The 16417-nt window shown below is 37.7% G+C and overlaps 3 protein-coding genes across 5 annotated transcripts in view; 2 read left to right on the top strand and 1 right to left on the bottom strand.

Annotated features, from left to right (window-relative positions):
* Positions 1–7193, top strand: part of LOC129566577 (sodium/potassium-transporting ATPase subunit beta-2-like) — an 8139-nt gene extending 946 nt beyond the window's left edge. For 2 of the 3 annotated variants that reach the window (XM_055442672.1, XM_055442663.1), the window contains 5 exons: positions 5394–5534; positions 5633–5752; positions 5856–6139; positions 6239–6407; positions 6499–7193. In XM_055442672.1, the coding sequence (XP_055298647.1) occupies positions 5394–5534; positions 5633–5752; positions 5856–6139; positions 6239–6407; positions 6499–6602 (818 nt within the window). In that variant the 3' untranslated portion in view covers positions 6603–7193. Of the gene's footprint in view, positions 1–2862; positions 3480–5393; positions 5535–5632; positions 5753–5855; positions 6140–6238; positions 6408–6498 lie in introns of those variants that run through there. The other variant, XM_055442654.1, reaches the window with a different exon arrangement.
* Positions 7194–7436: 243 nt separating this feature from the next.
* The window catches only part of LOC129573114 (actin-histidine N-methyltransferase), a 27551-nt gene continuing 18570 nt past the window's right edge, over positions 7437–16417 (top strand). Inside the window, exon 1 of the mRNA XM_055453346.1 lies at positions 7437–9612. Within this exon, the coding sequence (XP_055309321.1) occupies positions 8816–9612 (797 nt within the window). The 5' untranslated portion in view covers positions 7437–8815. The remainder of the gene's footprint in view (positions 9613–16417) is intronic.
* LOC129573091 (uncharacterized) overlaps positions 9739–16417 on the bottom strand; it is a 15402-nt gene continuing 8723 nt past the window's right edge. The window contains exons 2-3 of the mRNA XM_055453291.1: positions 11704–13674; positions 9739–11567 (exon numbers count right to left, since the gene is read on the bottom strand). Of these exons, the coding sequence (XP_055309266.1) occupies positions 10629–11567; positions 11704–13674 (2910 nt within the window). The 3' untranslated portion in view covers positions 9739–10628. The remainder of the gene's footprint in view (positions 11568–11703; positions 13675–16417) is intronic.

The following is a 16417-nucleotide window of genomic DNA, read 5'->3' as shown; positions in this document are numbered from 1 at the left end:
CTCTCTCTCTCTCTCTCTCTCTCTCTCTCTCTCTCTCTCTCTCTCTCGTACTTGTGTTGGGATTTTGCGAACAATAATGCTCTATGATAGCATACACATATTCAAAACAGCGGATATTCATTATTACTGCCAATTGAAATGATTCAGAGCTCAGTAACAATATCATTGTGCTCTCACTCTTCGTGCATATCTACTGAAGTGATTATCGCCAGAGCACATTGAAGCGTTTTTTGTTTGCGGTCGGTCGTAGGTTTTCTTTGGCCTCTGCCAATATGCGCACAAACACACAAACACATTTCAATGGCCCTCCCTAATGTATTTGTCTTAAATTCGATGTCACTTATCACTGTTATCACACTTCAACCTTTATGCACGTATAAATTTGTATCATTGAGAAATGATTACATTGCACATAAATTCACGTTCCGTTGGAGAGAAAAGTGGCTGCCTTCATATTCAGTTCAAATCAATTACGACTTTTATTCACATTTAGTCGAATGACATAAATTCTCATTTTTTTTGCTGTTTCTTCTCAATATTTACGTCATTCGTTAGCATAAATGTTTCTATTTTCATGAGCTAATCTAATGCTTTATACGATTTAAGTGGATACTCACAACTCTGATCCATTTTATCAATAATAACATTCTTGGTCGAAGATACATGAAATTGTTGTGTTTGGAAGAAACAAACATACAATAAAATCATACGCCCTCAAATCAAATTCTTCCATCCCTTTTCGTTCAAGTTTGAATCATATACGGATCGAAATGTTTATTTTTGGATTTTTTTTTTCATTCATTGAGAATGGAATTGATTAAAATTCGTTTCTTCTACCGTGAAAAAAATTGTCTGAAAATGGTAGTTTCAACTGGATACGTCTTGTCCTCATACAACGAATGCACATTTATGGACACAAGGGATGCCACATAGTGTTCTCTACATAAAGTATCCAGTTTTGGCTGGATATTTACCTCCCTCATACTAAATATACACAGGTGCATGGAAGGGATGTCAACATTGAAACGTTTCTTACACCGTAAGTAATCTAGTTTCGGCTGGTTTTTTCCATCCAATCAAAACCAAAGCCTACCTTACTCGGAAAGCGCGGTGCCGCTCAGTGTTCAGTTACGATTTGAATTTTCCTAGTCGCAGATCCGATTCCGTGTAACGGAAATTATAGAAGCCAAAGTGCTTATCAAAATTGACTGTGTGTGTTCAGAGTATGCTTAAAGTCAGATCTGTGAAACGGTTGAAAGTGTTGAACGTTGAATCTTCCTTTATTTTGAACAAAAATTTGGGTCAACATTCAAAAAATATCCATGTTTATCAATTTATTTTCGTTGATTCGAGTCATTTCTGGAAAAAAAGTCAACGATTTATTTTAAATGTCCTTAAAAGTAATTGAATTGTCAAATGCGGGAACGATTATCATTTCTAAAAAAGATTCTAATATAAGAAAAATTGTTACCGCATGACATTTTTTCCAACACGAAAAATTATGAGAAAGTTTCTCTACTTCACCCAATGTACTGAAAATGAAAAAAAAAAAACACTCCAAACATTGAGATATTTTTCAATGGATAAATCAACGTAAAGTGAATGTCAATACAAAACTTATAAATCTGGGTACATTTCCTCCAATCCATCTAAAAATAAGCACCATGATCGTGACACTGTATTTATGTGTTATGAAGCCATACTATGACTATCCATCGAATCACATGTTCAATTCTGTCATGACAAATGTTCCGCATAACGCCTATATTTCAAAACGCAAAAATGGTTTACAACTCGAAATTACGCAGAAAAGCATAAAATTCGCGGTACATTTGAATTATGTCATTTAGCAAGCAAGCGAGCAGTTGGTAACTAAGCCAGAAATTTTCTCTTTTGTTTGAGTCTTTTGTTTATTTTAAGACCAACATTCTATACATAGCATCACCGGTGCGTGTTGATGAAGGAAATGTGCAAAACCAGATTTTCCGGCTGCTACGCATTAAGTGGTTGAAGGAAAGGAGAATCATACACGTGTTGCATTTTTAGTTCAATCACCACCAAAGCATCGTACTTATTCCGTGTAACAATATTCTATGTGCGCAAAAACGGTAGCGTGTTTTCACTACGTCACGCGAAGAGGGGTAGAAAATCTGTGTACCTCTATAGAAACACGGCCCATAAAAAAGAGCGACCAAAATTCCATTTCATACGATTTGTTGTTACCCTCAACCGTTATCTCATGGAATTCGGTTTGAACTGGTTTAATCTCGCTATTGAATGTTGCACCGGGCAGATGCGTGTGACATTCGCATCTCCAAAGAAAGTCGTACCATTTTTTTTTACCTTGTAATCTTTCAATAGTCAAACTGGGCGATTTGTTCAGAAAAAGCAACAAAGTAATAGATGAATGTTGTGCCGCTTGAACGCTAAACTCACCGTAAAATATTCGTTTTCCGTGCATTTTAAGTCGAAATTCACGTTGTATTTTCATATTGGTTTTGGCGCTTCGTTTCTCCTCCGTTTCTCGTATATTCTCTCGTTCATACGCTCTTCGTTCATACTGTTGCTCGAGACAGTGTTTACATGCTTGTCCACAGTGCGAACTGTGTATTGTATGATACACCTATACCTTGTTGCTGCCAAGCAACGTTTTGTGTATTACGTTTTGCTGTTTTACGTTGTGCTCGCATTAGTCATATATTCATCAAGCTGGACAAATACACTCTCACAACACCGACTACGCGACTCCCGTTGCGCTTGTATTGGAATCGATGTGTGTAGCCAGTGTACAGCGCGAGTAACAGAGATAGAAACGCTTCTCCACCATTGTTCTAGCTGTGTGGATTGATCTTTTTTCAGTTTCATTCGAACTGGTTGTTGTTTAACACGCTTTGTAATAGGCTTAGCCGACGAAACTCAACTTAAATGCTAAACGCAGTTCAATCCACTCGATTCAAACATTGTTTTTTTTTCTTTTGGATTCAGAACCGATAATCCAAATATACAATTCAATTTTTTATTTTGCTTAAATTTACGAATTTGAGGAAAATCATTAATAAAAGTGTTTAACCAGTGTGCTATTGGGCAGTTTGAAATCGGTTGTACGAGATCGTTTGTGTGGTAAAACGGGCGTGTAGTCCATGTGTACTCTTTAATTAGAGAGCATCTCAATTCATTGAACAGTCAACAGCGAACGTTGATCGATGTACCCAAAAGTGCTGTGCTAATAAAAAAAAATTCGTTACAAAAAAAAAACATCACCAAAAAATCTCAAAACAAAATCCATTCCGTCCAAATCGAATCTCATCATCAAAATTGAAAAATTATGACTAAGGAAAAGTACTTTGACGATAGTCAAGAGAAAAAATCGGTCAATTCCGCATTCTTTGATGGACCTCGGAAAGAATCATTCAAATTAACACGGTTCATTTACAATAAACGCGAAGGAACGGTTTTGGGGCGCAACACAGAGTCATGGGGTAAGATCAAGTCGATAAATTACCTGATTATTTTTTTGCTTGAACTTTGTTCGAGTGAGTGAAATTCCAGAGAAAAAACAATTGTGAGTTGAATGTTGATGATGCCGTGGTAATGGAGAAGTGGCCAATTCATGTATTTGTGTATATACATCGTATCAAGTAATCAAAAGGTGCTTATAATGAAATTTAATATGACAAACAAAATAGCAACATCAGCATTTTTTTCTCCTGTTTTTGTAGTATATCAATTGAGCATTAAAATGTAATGAGTTAGTTGAATATTTTGGCATAATTCCGAAATTATGCGCTTGAAACACTCACACATAAATAAACAGGTGTGTCTCTTCGGTGAAACGCATACAAATAAATAAACAACTTACAACAAACACTAATACGTGGCCACGTAGTTCATACCTACTTCTTTTTTCTTTTATTTGGACGCGCGGCGAGCGCAGCGATCGAGTTTAATGTTTCATGATATTGAAGTGAATTGACGTGAACGCCGAAACGAAATATTGTGTACGTGCGTCTATGTGCGTTTGTGTGCGTATGGACGGTGTTCGCTCCGTACACAAACAAAAATGTATGCTTTCTTAACGTTTCGGTTATTTTGTTTCGTTCATATTTGTTTGTCTTAATATGTGCTACTAATGCGTCGTATAGTTTAGTGCATCGCGTTGATATATACTTTGTATATCAAATATTCATCGCTTTTATTTAATTGGATGTATGGTGTGAGTGGTCAAAACGAGTCTTACACGAACCTCAACCGTTAACGTGTTTACATCGCGATAATTCCATCTGTCAGAAAGTGTCATTGGTTGTGTGTATTCCTTCTTTTGTTTAGAACAACCGAATCGTAGTAATTATCCGTGCTTGGAACTATCGTTGTCGAGTGCACAGGCACACTCAAGAACAACACCGTACACCAAACAAAAAATCGATGAGCTTCAAATGAATTAGCTACCTTCGATGCCATTCCCAAACAATTATCTGTGAGATCCATTGTTCCGTTTGATTGTTCGATTTCCCATTGATCGAAATGAATCAACCATTTGCATGTCATTACAAAAGATAGCGTCTATTACAATTTTATCTCTAACCATACGAACTCAATGGAATTGTTCTGATGATAAAAATTCAATGTCGAACTAACCAATTTCGCAGTAAAATCCTACTTCATTCATTCCGTTCTATTTTTAGGCCAGAATAAACATATAAGGTCGTGGTTAATGCCGGTTAGGCTATGATGAATGTATGCAAACATGTGCTCATCGTTATTGAAAACAAATTGAGTGTAATCACGCCTTTTGCGGCAACTTTCTTTTTTTATCCAAATACATTCTAATTTCCACTCTGATCATTTCGTTTGTACACCGAAACAAGTTCTGAATTGAGAAATGAGTCACTGCTCATTTCATTCATATATTTATGATAAATCAAATCTAAAAATAACGTGATATTCAAAATGTCATACATCAAAAATTCAATTACACAATTGAAGGGACGACTGAACTCGATGAACTGTGCGTGACTCAGTTCAACACAGCTCAGCTCAGCTCATCCTATCCCATTCCATTCCGTATATATGATGTCTTGTCCATTAAATCGTTTCTATTGAATGTAACACAAACACTAATTGCAGTCAAGATATACCGAAATGAAAAACACATTTGTCCCATGCCTTAACGACCCATATGCGGCGTCACGTCTGCTACGCTCAAACAATCACATGTGTTTTATTATTGTACAGTTGTTGTGAATTTTGCCATTATCGAATGAGTTCAACTGGCTCATCGGTGCAGCTAAAATGCATTTAAACAGTAGTTTAACTGCACCCAGAACGCAAAAAGAAGCAGAAGAAAACATGATCTCGATCTCGTTGTAATTTAAATATTTTGTTTTTATTTACAGTAAAAATCGGCATATTTTACTCGATATTCTACGCCGCGTTGGCCGCATTGGTAGCGATGTGTATGTGGGTATTTTTCCAAACGCTCGATCCACGTATACCAAAGTGGAAGCTGAAAGAATCGCTGATCGGCACAAATCCAGGTTCATTACGACTATTTCATGCACTGAAATGATGCGCATGCAAAAATTGCAGCCGAACCTTTGTCTAAACGGAGAATGTTTACTTTTGCATATTACAGGTCTTGGGTTTCGTCCAATGCCACCACACGAGAACATCGAAAGTACGTTAATTTGGTATAAAGGTACCAACTATGAAAACTACCGCCAATGGACCGATGCACTTGATAAATTTCTCGCAAGTATGTGATTTTGTTTGTGCCGAATTTGTCTTTTCGTCAAATTTCTTTCAGAAAAACATCACTAATCTCTCTAATTGCCCATTCCATTGTTTGCCATCCATAGTTTACAAAACACCTGGTGTAACGACTGGACGTGGTCAGAATATTTTCAACTGCAAATACAATTCACCCCCACCATCCGGCAAGGTTTGTGACGTCGATATTCGGGAATTTAGAAAGTGTACACAAGAAAATAACTACAGCTACCATAAGAGTTCACCATGTGTTTTCATCAAATTGAATCGTATTTACGGCTGGGTACCAGAATTTTATAATCGTACCACTGATTTGCCTGCAAATATGCCACGTCAGCTGATTCAAAAAATCAATGTAACTGATGCAACAGAGGTAACGTTTCCCATAATTTAAAAATAATTCATTGGAATTGTGTGCTGAGAGACAATTGTTTTTTTTTCAACGTGCTCCATTTGTTTCGTTTCGTTTCAGTTAAACACCGTTTGGATATCGTGTGAAGGAGAGAATGCCGCTGATGTGGAAAATATCGGCCCAATTGAATACTATCCACGTCAAGGTTTTCCGGGCTATTATTTCCCATATGAAAACTCTGAAGGATATCTTAGTCCTTTGGTTGCCATTCATTTCACGAAACCAACGCGTAAGTGTCTTCATTTAGACCAATCATTTGACTACATATCAGTTTTGTTGTGACGTCAAAATTACCATCTAAATTTTATGGTTAATTCTAGGTGGAATCATCATTAATGTCGAATGCAAAGCATGGGCATATAATATTAAACATGATCGAAAAGAGCGAACGGGTTCGGTACATTTTGAATTGATGATCGATTAAACGCTAGTCGATTTATACATCGTTTTTACAAACAGCATATAATACACAACACATTCATACCGAATGGTGCCGTTGTCATACAGTGAAAATAACAACAATGCTACGAGAATTATTTTTCGAACAATCAACTCAAGCAATTTCACCTAAAACGAATGATAATAACGAGAAAAACCTTACACACTTTTTTTTTGATTGTTCAGTCCATTTTTATTTTGTTTTCTTTTTTTTTGTAGTACCATGTGAAAAAGATAAAAAAATTGTTGTTCGATTGTACAAAAGATTTTTAAATCTAAAAGAAAAAAATGAGAAGAAAAAATACATATTTTCAATTGCAAATAATGGAAAAAAAATGTAACATGAGAGTGAAAACATATGAATATTTAATGATAAGGAACGATTATCAAAAGCCATTCCATTTCTATTGATTGTACTAATAAAATGAGGCAAGAGAAGAAAAACACACATCATTTTAACCGAAAATCGAATGAAAGATATTTCTTTAGTTTGTAGAATATTATGAAAGTCTCGTACATTATGTATAATTTATGAACATTGTAAGGCAATAAATTCGAAATAGAAACAAGCCAAAAATTGTTTGTTTTCTTGGCGCTACCGTATTGTTTGTTATTTATGATATGAATTCATCTGGAATGTCCATTCATCTTTTTTCCGTTGGTGATATTCAGTTTACATCGGATATAGTATTTGATTCAAACGAAACGAGTCGAAAATCAAAGAGTTTGCGAAGCTTTTACCACTGCGCCATCTACACCTCAATAGCAAAAATGGACGCAACAAAACTTTATGTGTCATCGAATACAACCAGACTCACGCGACACGAAATTCAGTCGAATCGAAACCAAGCACCGTAATCGCAAACATTATTATCAAAATGTGTCATATATTTCTCAAGTGCTTATAGTCGTGTGCCGGAAATTTTTGTGATATTATTTCGAAAAAAAGAGCCACTTTGATTCATCAACTTATCATTTGTTTGCGAATAATTACAATAAACCGTTAATGCGGCAAGTGAAACAGCTGTGATTTTGTATGTGTGCGGCGCGCGCATTCGCATGTGTACGAACCAACTGTCAAATGGCAAGCATAGAATAGAATAAAAGAACAAGAGCATACGGGTGAAGCAAAGAGAGAGAGAGAGAGAGAGAGAGGAAAAAAAGACAGAAGAAATAAATAAACACCGACTCGCGAAGAATCAAAACGAAAAATACAGTGTATAAAAACAATAAGAATGAACGAAAAGTCCCACACTCGCGACAACAAAAGGCAACTTTACGCATAAAATCAGTACGTCAATTTCAATTGCAATTTTTGCTAATCTGTGTGTCTGTGTACAAAATTGTTAGTTGCAATAGCAACGAGAGAACCTGTGATTAAAACAGAGCACTAGGAGAGAGATAGGAATAGGCATACACCGCTAATCGTTGCCGTCGCTGCTGCCACCGTCATCGCCGAATACAAGCCGTAGGCATTGTGCAAAATAGAAAAAAAAAACAAACGTACAATTCCATGGTATTTGGTGTGTGAGCGCGCTTGCCTCACGTATAGAAGGGAATTATCACATACGAGAATACGGAAAAAGAAAATAAACCAACTAACGAAACAAATACACTGTGTGTTTGAGAAAATCTGTTCGCAATATGTCTTGAAAAGCGGTTCGAAAACGTCGCGCGCTGTTTGTGCTATTTTTAAATGTGAAATTCTTGCCGTAGTTGAAACATCGTAGACGTGGTCTTCGTTCGTTGGTTCTCATTTTTTTTTCGGTGCAATCAAAAGTGTCTAAATTCGACAGAGAGAGAGAGAAAGAACGGCACATAAAAAAAGCAACTCATACATAAAATGAATGTTCACTAAATAATTTTTACACAATGATCCGGCCCAACAGTCGAGTGTGAGACGTGTTCTAACTCCTGCGTTCATTTGCTCGTTCGTTCGTTCTGTGCTAATTCCAATTCGAATTGATTTCATCGAAACGAAAATTCCAATAACTTTTGATTTAATTAAAAGCCAAAATAGTGTTGTGTTTTGTGTGTTTGCACAGTGCCATAGCGTATAGAATCCGAATAGACCGAATATAACTAGAGAAATCAAAGTTAATTAAAAAAAGAAAAGAAATAAAGATAAACGTGAGCGTACTGACAGAGCGCGGAGGTGTTAAAATTAAATAACCACACAAAGTCGAAACGGCAAAGAAAATGGGCAAAAAGAAACCAACAACATCGTCGGCAATTACTACGGCCCGTGTGCCAGTACAACAGCATGCAGTGCGCGAGAATGTATCGAAAAAGTTATCACAGCAAAAGCGCAACGAAATTAATCAATTGGCTGATTATCTGTTGAAATTGGGATTTGATGCAACGGTAACACTCAACGAACTCTGGTCACAGTACGTGGAAATCGAAGCGAATCTACAGCGGCTGCAAGCGATTGAATCGGAATTAAAGACAAAATCGCATAGTGGTAAAAATCGATTGGCAACCATTGATCGATTTTATGAATGGGCCAAGAGTAATGGGGCACAATTTGATGGCGTTCGCATTCAACAATTTCCACATTATGAACTTGGTTTGGTGGCAACCAAAGATTTTCAACGCGGCGAACAATTTGCCAAAATTCCAAAGAAGATGATTTTATCGTTGGACAATTTGAGTGAAGCGGCTGCCACGGTATTGGATCAGGTGCCGGTGCTCGACACAATGCCAAATGTTAAATTGGCATTCGCATTAGCCATTGAACGATTGAATGGAAACGCAAGTTTCTGGAAGCCATATATTGATTTGTTGCCCGAACGTTATTCAACGGTCATGTATTTTACAACAAATGAAATGAATGAACTGAAAGGATCGAGTGCATTTGTTTCGGCACTGAATCAATCGAAACACATTGCTCGACAATACGCATTCATACGCAAAGCCATACAAAATCTCAAATCCGAGCAACCCGATTCCATGCTGGCCATTCTCAAGGAACGTTTTACTTACGATTTATACTGGTGAGTCCGATTACTTGTGTTGTGTACAGTAGATACACATTCTCTATACTGGTGAATAATAATAAGAATTATTGAAAACCTCGAATAATCTCTTCGAGTGATAATGAACAGGCGATTCGGTGGTGGTGTTGTTGTTTTTTTCTCATTCACATTCATTTTTATTATATGCTTGTTATTTAGCTTAACAATTACTTTATACAACACAATAAACCGAAAGAGAAAAACGAGTATAAGATACACACAACGCACATGTGCTTTGTGATAGTCAGTGTGTGGTGTGAATATCTAGATATAGTCACTCAGTTTGCTGCTTCTCAGTTTGTTTTTGTTTTTTTCTTTCTTCTTTTTCTCTTTCTTTTCTCCTTCTTCCGAGTCGTTGTTATTTTACTCAAAATGTGTTTGCCATAATATTCATATGTGTGTTTTACGTTATTAATGAACTCAATCTGGATGAATCTGGTGAAATAAATATGCAATGTGTGTTTTGCCGTGAATTGATGATTGAATTTGTATCATTCATGAATATGCTGTTGCAATGACCATCATTGAATTGTAAGTTTTCATATGCAGATGTAATTTATGTTTCCAATTTGAATGCTACAATTTGGCTTCGTAATAATTCTATCTTCGAAAGAGAGCTGTTTGTGTGTGTTTGTGCTATTTTAAATCATTATTTGCTACAACGAATCAATTTTACTGCTTAATTTCATTTCATAATTCTCGTGTTTTACGGTAGTTTACGTATATATTTCTCAAGATTGAAGAAAAGAAAACATTCGAAAAAGTGCGAATGTTGCGAGCGAAAGAGTTCTGTTAAGAACGAAACGAAAATTATATGATGTAATTGGAATGGTTTGTTTTCTTCTTTACAAGTATCGTTGTTATTATGTTATGTTTTCCTCTACAAATTAGTCTTATTAATAGTGTATTTTCTGCTCTAGTTTAGATTTATATTATAGATGTATTCATTTGTTGTTGTTGTTGTTGTCGATCTGAAAAAATGTGATAGAATCAGCTTATTGGAATGGTTTTCGCATGGCATCGTACAAATAATCTTGCACTTCTGGTGAGTTTGGGTCCATTGTATTCAGTTTACTGCTACGCCGCGAACTATTTGCCGCACTTAGATATGCAATTGCTGGACTAGTACTTCGTTTGGATGGTGATACATCGCGGCTGCCTAAAATAGGAAGGCGTCCTCGAAGTGCTTGAAATCGATCCGAATAGCATATTTTACGCTTTCGCCGTTGTCGCCATCGGCATACCATGAAAATGATAAAGAATATTGTCATCGAAATCAGTACAATGCTTGCACTCGCCACAATTGCGCTTCGTACACCAATTGGAATTTGTGCATTTTCAATTAGCACATTATTACGTTTGTATCCGTGACCGCTGAGCTCTAGGTCGAGCGGGTCGTGCGATCGTGCGGCTGCATCGTTTCGATTTTGATCGACCACATCATGGAATGCGGTATTCACGTTCATCTCGTCCCCGGTTGATGGTCGTAAAATGTGTTGTTTTGATAGAAACAACGAAGCGGCCGGCGAGGAATTTTCCAAAAAGTTGTGCTCACTGTGCGGTGACGATGCATCAATGTGGTCGTTGTTCCATAGTTGTGTTGGAATATTGCGACCGGTTGCACTTTCAGCCAATTGAATAACGAATGGTTTGCGAATTGCACGCGATTCTTTGATGACCTCAGCCGTTGGTTGAATATTTGTTATCGATGTGAAGTAGCTAGAGCCTTGTGAATCGGTTTTTATCTCATCGGGAGCTACACTTTTCACACTGTCCAAATTGAAATCGGGGAAATTTTTGAAAGCAGTTACTACATCAAGTTTTGACTGCTGATGCTGATGCTGCTGTTGCTGTTGTTGTTGTTGCGTTGGCGGTGTTGGTGATGTAGTCGAAGAGACTTTGCTACGACTGTGGAATATTTCTGCCAAATGAACCTGGAGGATGAACGAATAAAGGAAACAAAAAATCATAATTCAATAAACTAAATGACAACATCGCTACACTTGATATGAAGCATAAACTGAGTTTACACAGTATACATAAATGGTTGAAATTATTTCAACGAATTACCTGTGAACTACCTCTTTTCCGATGTTCAAGCAGCTCATCGACTGTCATATTTCTTTGTCGAAGCACTTTGACCAAACGGGCACCACTGCGCCGATCATTCAATAAATCCATCAATTCCGTTTTATCATCCACATACCTTGAGGTGATATCCGTGAACAGGCCGGGATTGCGTTCGGTAACGTCCAATTTATCTATAGTTTTTCTAATGATATTCACCAAGTTGCCGCCAAAAATTTTGAGTGAATTCGGTTTTTCGGATTTGAAAATACTATCCGAACGTGATGTGGACGAAGCATGAATGAATTCATCCATTTCAGCACTATTGCTGTTACTGTCCGGATCCATGCTGTCCGAAATGAACAGCTCCTCCAAACTGGTTACCTCTTTTGACTTGGATTCATCCTCCAGATCAACTAAATTCAATTCGGGAACTGATTCATTCAATTTTTTATTCAAATCATCATTCTTCGGCTGGTCTTCGTCCAGCACTTCGTTAGGTTCAGTGGTCTTTTGATCATTTGACTGAGTGTTAAATGTGACGATTGTGTACGGAAGTGACTCTTCGCTGGTTGTAGTGACTTTGGTTGATGTTACTTCAACTGGAGCCTGTGATGAAGACGATGGCTCGGTTGGGCTAACAGTGGATGGTAGAAGTGATGGTACATTTCTGATTCTCGGTGGCCGAAGTGCCAAGCGTTCACGTAGATTCATTCTCGGAGCTCCCGTGGTCGTTGACACTGAAACCGCTTCCGGTTCCGCTTCAGTCGTTGAAGAGACCACTTCAATTGTGTCCACAATCTTCTGCTCTTCTTTCTCTTCGGATGGCTTATTTTCGCCGCCTTGAGTTTCATTTGCCTTCGATGCTTCCGGCGGCAATGTTTCAACCGTTGAAGTGGTTCGGAATTTCGATTGTAAGAATTTCATATTTGGCATCCGCTTACGCAGATTTGAATTATCCAAATCGGGCCTAATTCCCGATACCACTTCTTTGATGACTTTTCCACGACCCGATGGCGGTATGCGCCATCCACCCGATTCACCGTCATATTTGCTTGGCGCATTGGGCAAATATGTTGGAATGGTCGAGAAGATTTTTCTTTCAACTGACGACGATTCACTGCTCGCATTTTTCTCGTCGGGTGTTTGTGGCATTGGCGTTGAGCTACTACTTTCAACTCGATCGGCATTTGTAACGCGTGTTGTTCCATTAAAGAAATTTCGTCTTGGTTTCATGACATTGAGCTGTGGCAGCGATGGAAGACGTCGTGTTGACTTTGCCAGTTCACCATCTTTCGCACCACCATCGGGCGGCGGCGGTGCAGCAGTATTTTTAAGCGCTTGTATAGCGTTCTGTTTTCCTTTCAACAAGTCTTCTAACGAGAGATTCTGTTGTTGAAGTATTTCGCTCAAACTTAAGCCACCCGTTTGCTTGAGAATACTTCTCAAATTGGCGGTTTTTCCATCGTCAGTTGTGTGCGCCTCATTGGATTTTTGTTCTTCATTTCGACGTGATCCAACATACGGTTTGCGATAGGATTTATTAAATCGCTGTGTTGTCGTAACAGGTGCTGACGTTGACGATACAAAGCGTTCGCGTTGTACCCATGGTTCGTAGTGTGGGCGATCCGATACTTTGCCAGTTACTTGGTCGGCATTGAATTGGCTTTGCACTTCAAGCACGGGTGATTGAACATCAGTTTCAATTGATTTCCAATCATTTCTTCGGTCAATGGCTGGCATTGTATCGTCTTCGCTAAACGTTTGCGTGGCCGACACCACAAAACCGGCTGTCGGTTGATCTTCAGCGGTAATTAAAGCCGGCTTCCAATCACCATCCGCTTCGGCTGGCAATTCATCGTCGAATCGCCGTTGCGTGTTGCTCGATTTCTCTAAGTCATCATCTTTCGATTCGTATAGTTGCGATAAGTCTGCAGTTGGCAAAACTTGATGTGCTGTCGGTTTCCACGGACTCTGAAAAATTGAAAAAAAAATAAAAATACGAATTAATAGAGAGAAAACAATTTTTCATTTCAACTGTTCTGAAATTTATTTTAATTCCGTTTCAAAAATAAAACAACCGACAAATAAACGTGTTATGAAAATCCAGTTTGCTCCACTTTGATAGTGTGAAATTGAAATTGGTGCTGTCGTTCAATGAAAAATGCCTGTAATTAATCTGCGCTGTAATTCGAATGATTGAACACTTTTGGAAATGAAATGTGTCGAAAGGCATCGATATATTGATAACACTCCAATGAAAACGAGTACATTTTGTTGTGCTGATTCATTGCAGCATGTCACAATACCTCTCCAAATCATACATCCAGCTGTCAATCAGTGTGAATTAAATGGTTTTTCAGAGTAGTCTATTTTGTGTAAGTGTAAAGAAAATCAACTGCAGTGGAAGGTGTTCCATTCAGGTTCAGAGATTGATGCGATTCTCTCGACAGACAGCAAGAGAGGAAGAAAAAAATCGGACCAACAGAAGAAGAAAAAAATAGCGATGCAAATCCCAATTGCAATGCATTGCAATTACAATTGAACCATATCGTATCGAATGCACCACGAATGCTGTTTCTGTATGCAATCGGTGTAAATGTTTGAATGTATTATCATATACTAGATATTTCAGGCACGAACGTTACACATTCAACGTTTGCTGTGTGGCGCATTCGATGTGCATAACCCAAAAACTTCAACTAATAAATCGAATTACGAGCCAATATATCGGAAAGGTTTGATATCAACAAAATCAATCATGTGTGCCCAGAACACTTAAAGCGTACTACGCTGTTTTCTACACCACATTCGATTTCCACTCTTCCTCCATTCTCTCTCTCTCTCTCTCTCTCTCTCTCTCTCTCTCATTCCACATACGTTGCGAAACAAGAAATATAGTAATTCCGATTTCATCACCGAAAAATTTGTGTTACATTGTACTAGTTTTTCCCTTTGGCGCGATTGCTTCAAACATCGTATGCCGAGAGCAGGAGTTACATACGAGAGAGCGCCAGCACCGACTCTCACGTGAATACGTGAGTTGTTATATTTGAATAAATCGTGTCTTTCGGCGAAAAGTTTTCACCTGAAACGGGAAGTTTTTTTTTCGTGTGTGAGTGTGTGAGCGTGTTTGTGTCATTTGCAGGCAATAGAATAGCAAAAGCGAGGGTGCATTTATTTGCATCCGCACGGAAGTCGGATAACAAACAGCGTATCTAAATGCATTTTTTTTCTGCGTTGAATAGAGAGCGAGGGCGGAAAAACAGGTAAAATTTATTGCCAGAGGAATCGGGAATTTATTGATTTCATTCATTGAACGCTGGGTATGTTGTGACAGTGCATTTTTATAGAGTAAAATAAAATGAAATTTTCCCGGTATGTTGAAGTATGTGGAAAATATTTTGATACCGATTTATTTCGATACGTTGCATTGAAACCAGAATGTTATTTCAATCACGACATATATCGAGATTCCGAATACATTTATTCTTCTCTTTCACACTCTCTCACTTTCTCTCTCTCTCGTTCCCTCTTCCCCGACTGCACTTCATCAAACGCTACACACAAAAGACCGTTTCACGCTGCATATTTGCAAGCAATTTGGAAATCACAATTCAAACGAAATCATATGCACATATGCGGTAATAAATATTGCCACGGTTTCATTTATTTACACCTCTTTTATCGAATGGCCTTTTCGGTCTGCCTACGTTATTTGGATGTTTTTCACGTTCCAATCGATCGAATGCAAAGCAAGCGGTCAAACATTACATAATAATCCAATATATGTGCATTTTGGAATTGGCAATCAACAGCTCTGATGGTACTTACGACAACGATAGTGACCCTGATGGCCATTCCATTCTCACTTTTCCATAAAGTTTTTTTTTATTCGTTTATTCATTCGATCAGTCGAGGAAATACGTGCGCATTTAATCGGAAAATATTTTCGATTACTTCAATTTCATTGGGGGTCACTCGGTACACACTGATGAACCATCTAGTTTTATTGGCTTTCGGCTGTTGCCTAACTAGGAAGAACCATTTTCATTCTTTTTTTCGGTTTATCGAAATGGTCTTTTCATGTTAAAACCAAAAACTAAATTCAATTCTCATAATACGGTCGACTGGAATATTTTCCGAATGTCACATTCGATCTGCACATATTTTTCAGTTTAAATCGAGTCACAACAACAATTTGCCAAACCTAATGAATTTGATTAAAATCAACTGCAACATAGACGGGCCCATCATTGTTTCATTTATGTGCACAGCATGATAGGCATTGTGATTGCTATAAATTGTGATTGTTCATCCATACGAAAATATCCAGTCTATGTTTCTAAAAATATCGACAATATTATCAATGTTGCAATTGTTTGCATTGGTTACAAAATAGCCAGCCAGTTTAACCGACTAGTCATCCAGTCTCTGCGTGTCCGTTTTAATTAAATTCATCTTGGAAATATTTTTGATTCAGTTCATGTTTCATGGGATTTTGCTCGAATGCAACCATTTCAATTATCCTGTATTTATTTTGGTTGAAATGGCAGGCCATGTCAAATATGTGTCTCGTAAATAAATTTGACTTGAATTTTCCGAGACTCGCTAAAATAACTGAACATAACATTTCCATCGAGGAATAATTGTCAACTGATGTTAGCTTGATGGTTGTCAATGTAGTTGCAATTTTTTCTCCATTCCATTTTATGAT

This window comes from Sitodiplosis mosellana, unplaced genomic scaffold, assembly GCF_009176505.1.
Source record: "Sitodiplosis mosellana isolate CC-2019 unplaced genomic scaffold, AAFC_SMos_1.0 Smas_scaffold_1, whole genome shotgun sequence".
Taxonomy (NCBI): Eukaryota; Metazoa; Arthropoda; class Insecta; order Diptera; family Cecidomyiidae; genus Sitodiplosis; species Sitodiplosis mosellana.
The sequence above is the reverse complement of the archived record's forward strand: the minus strand, read 5'-3'. Positions and strand labels throughout refer to the sequence as shown.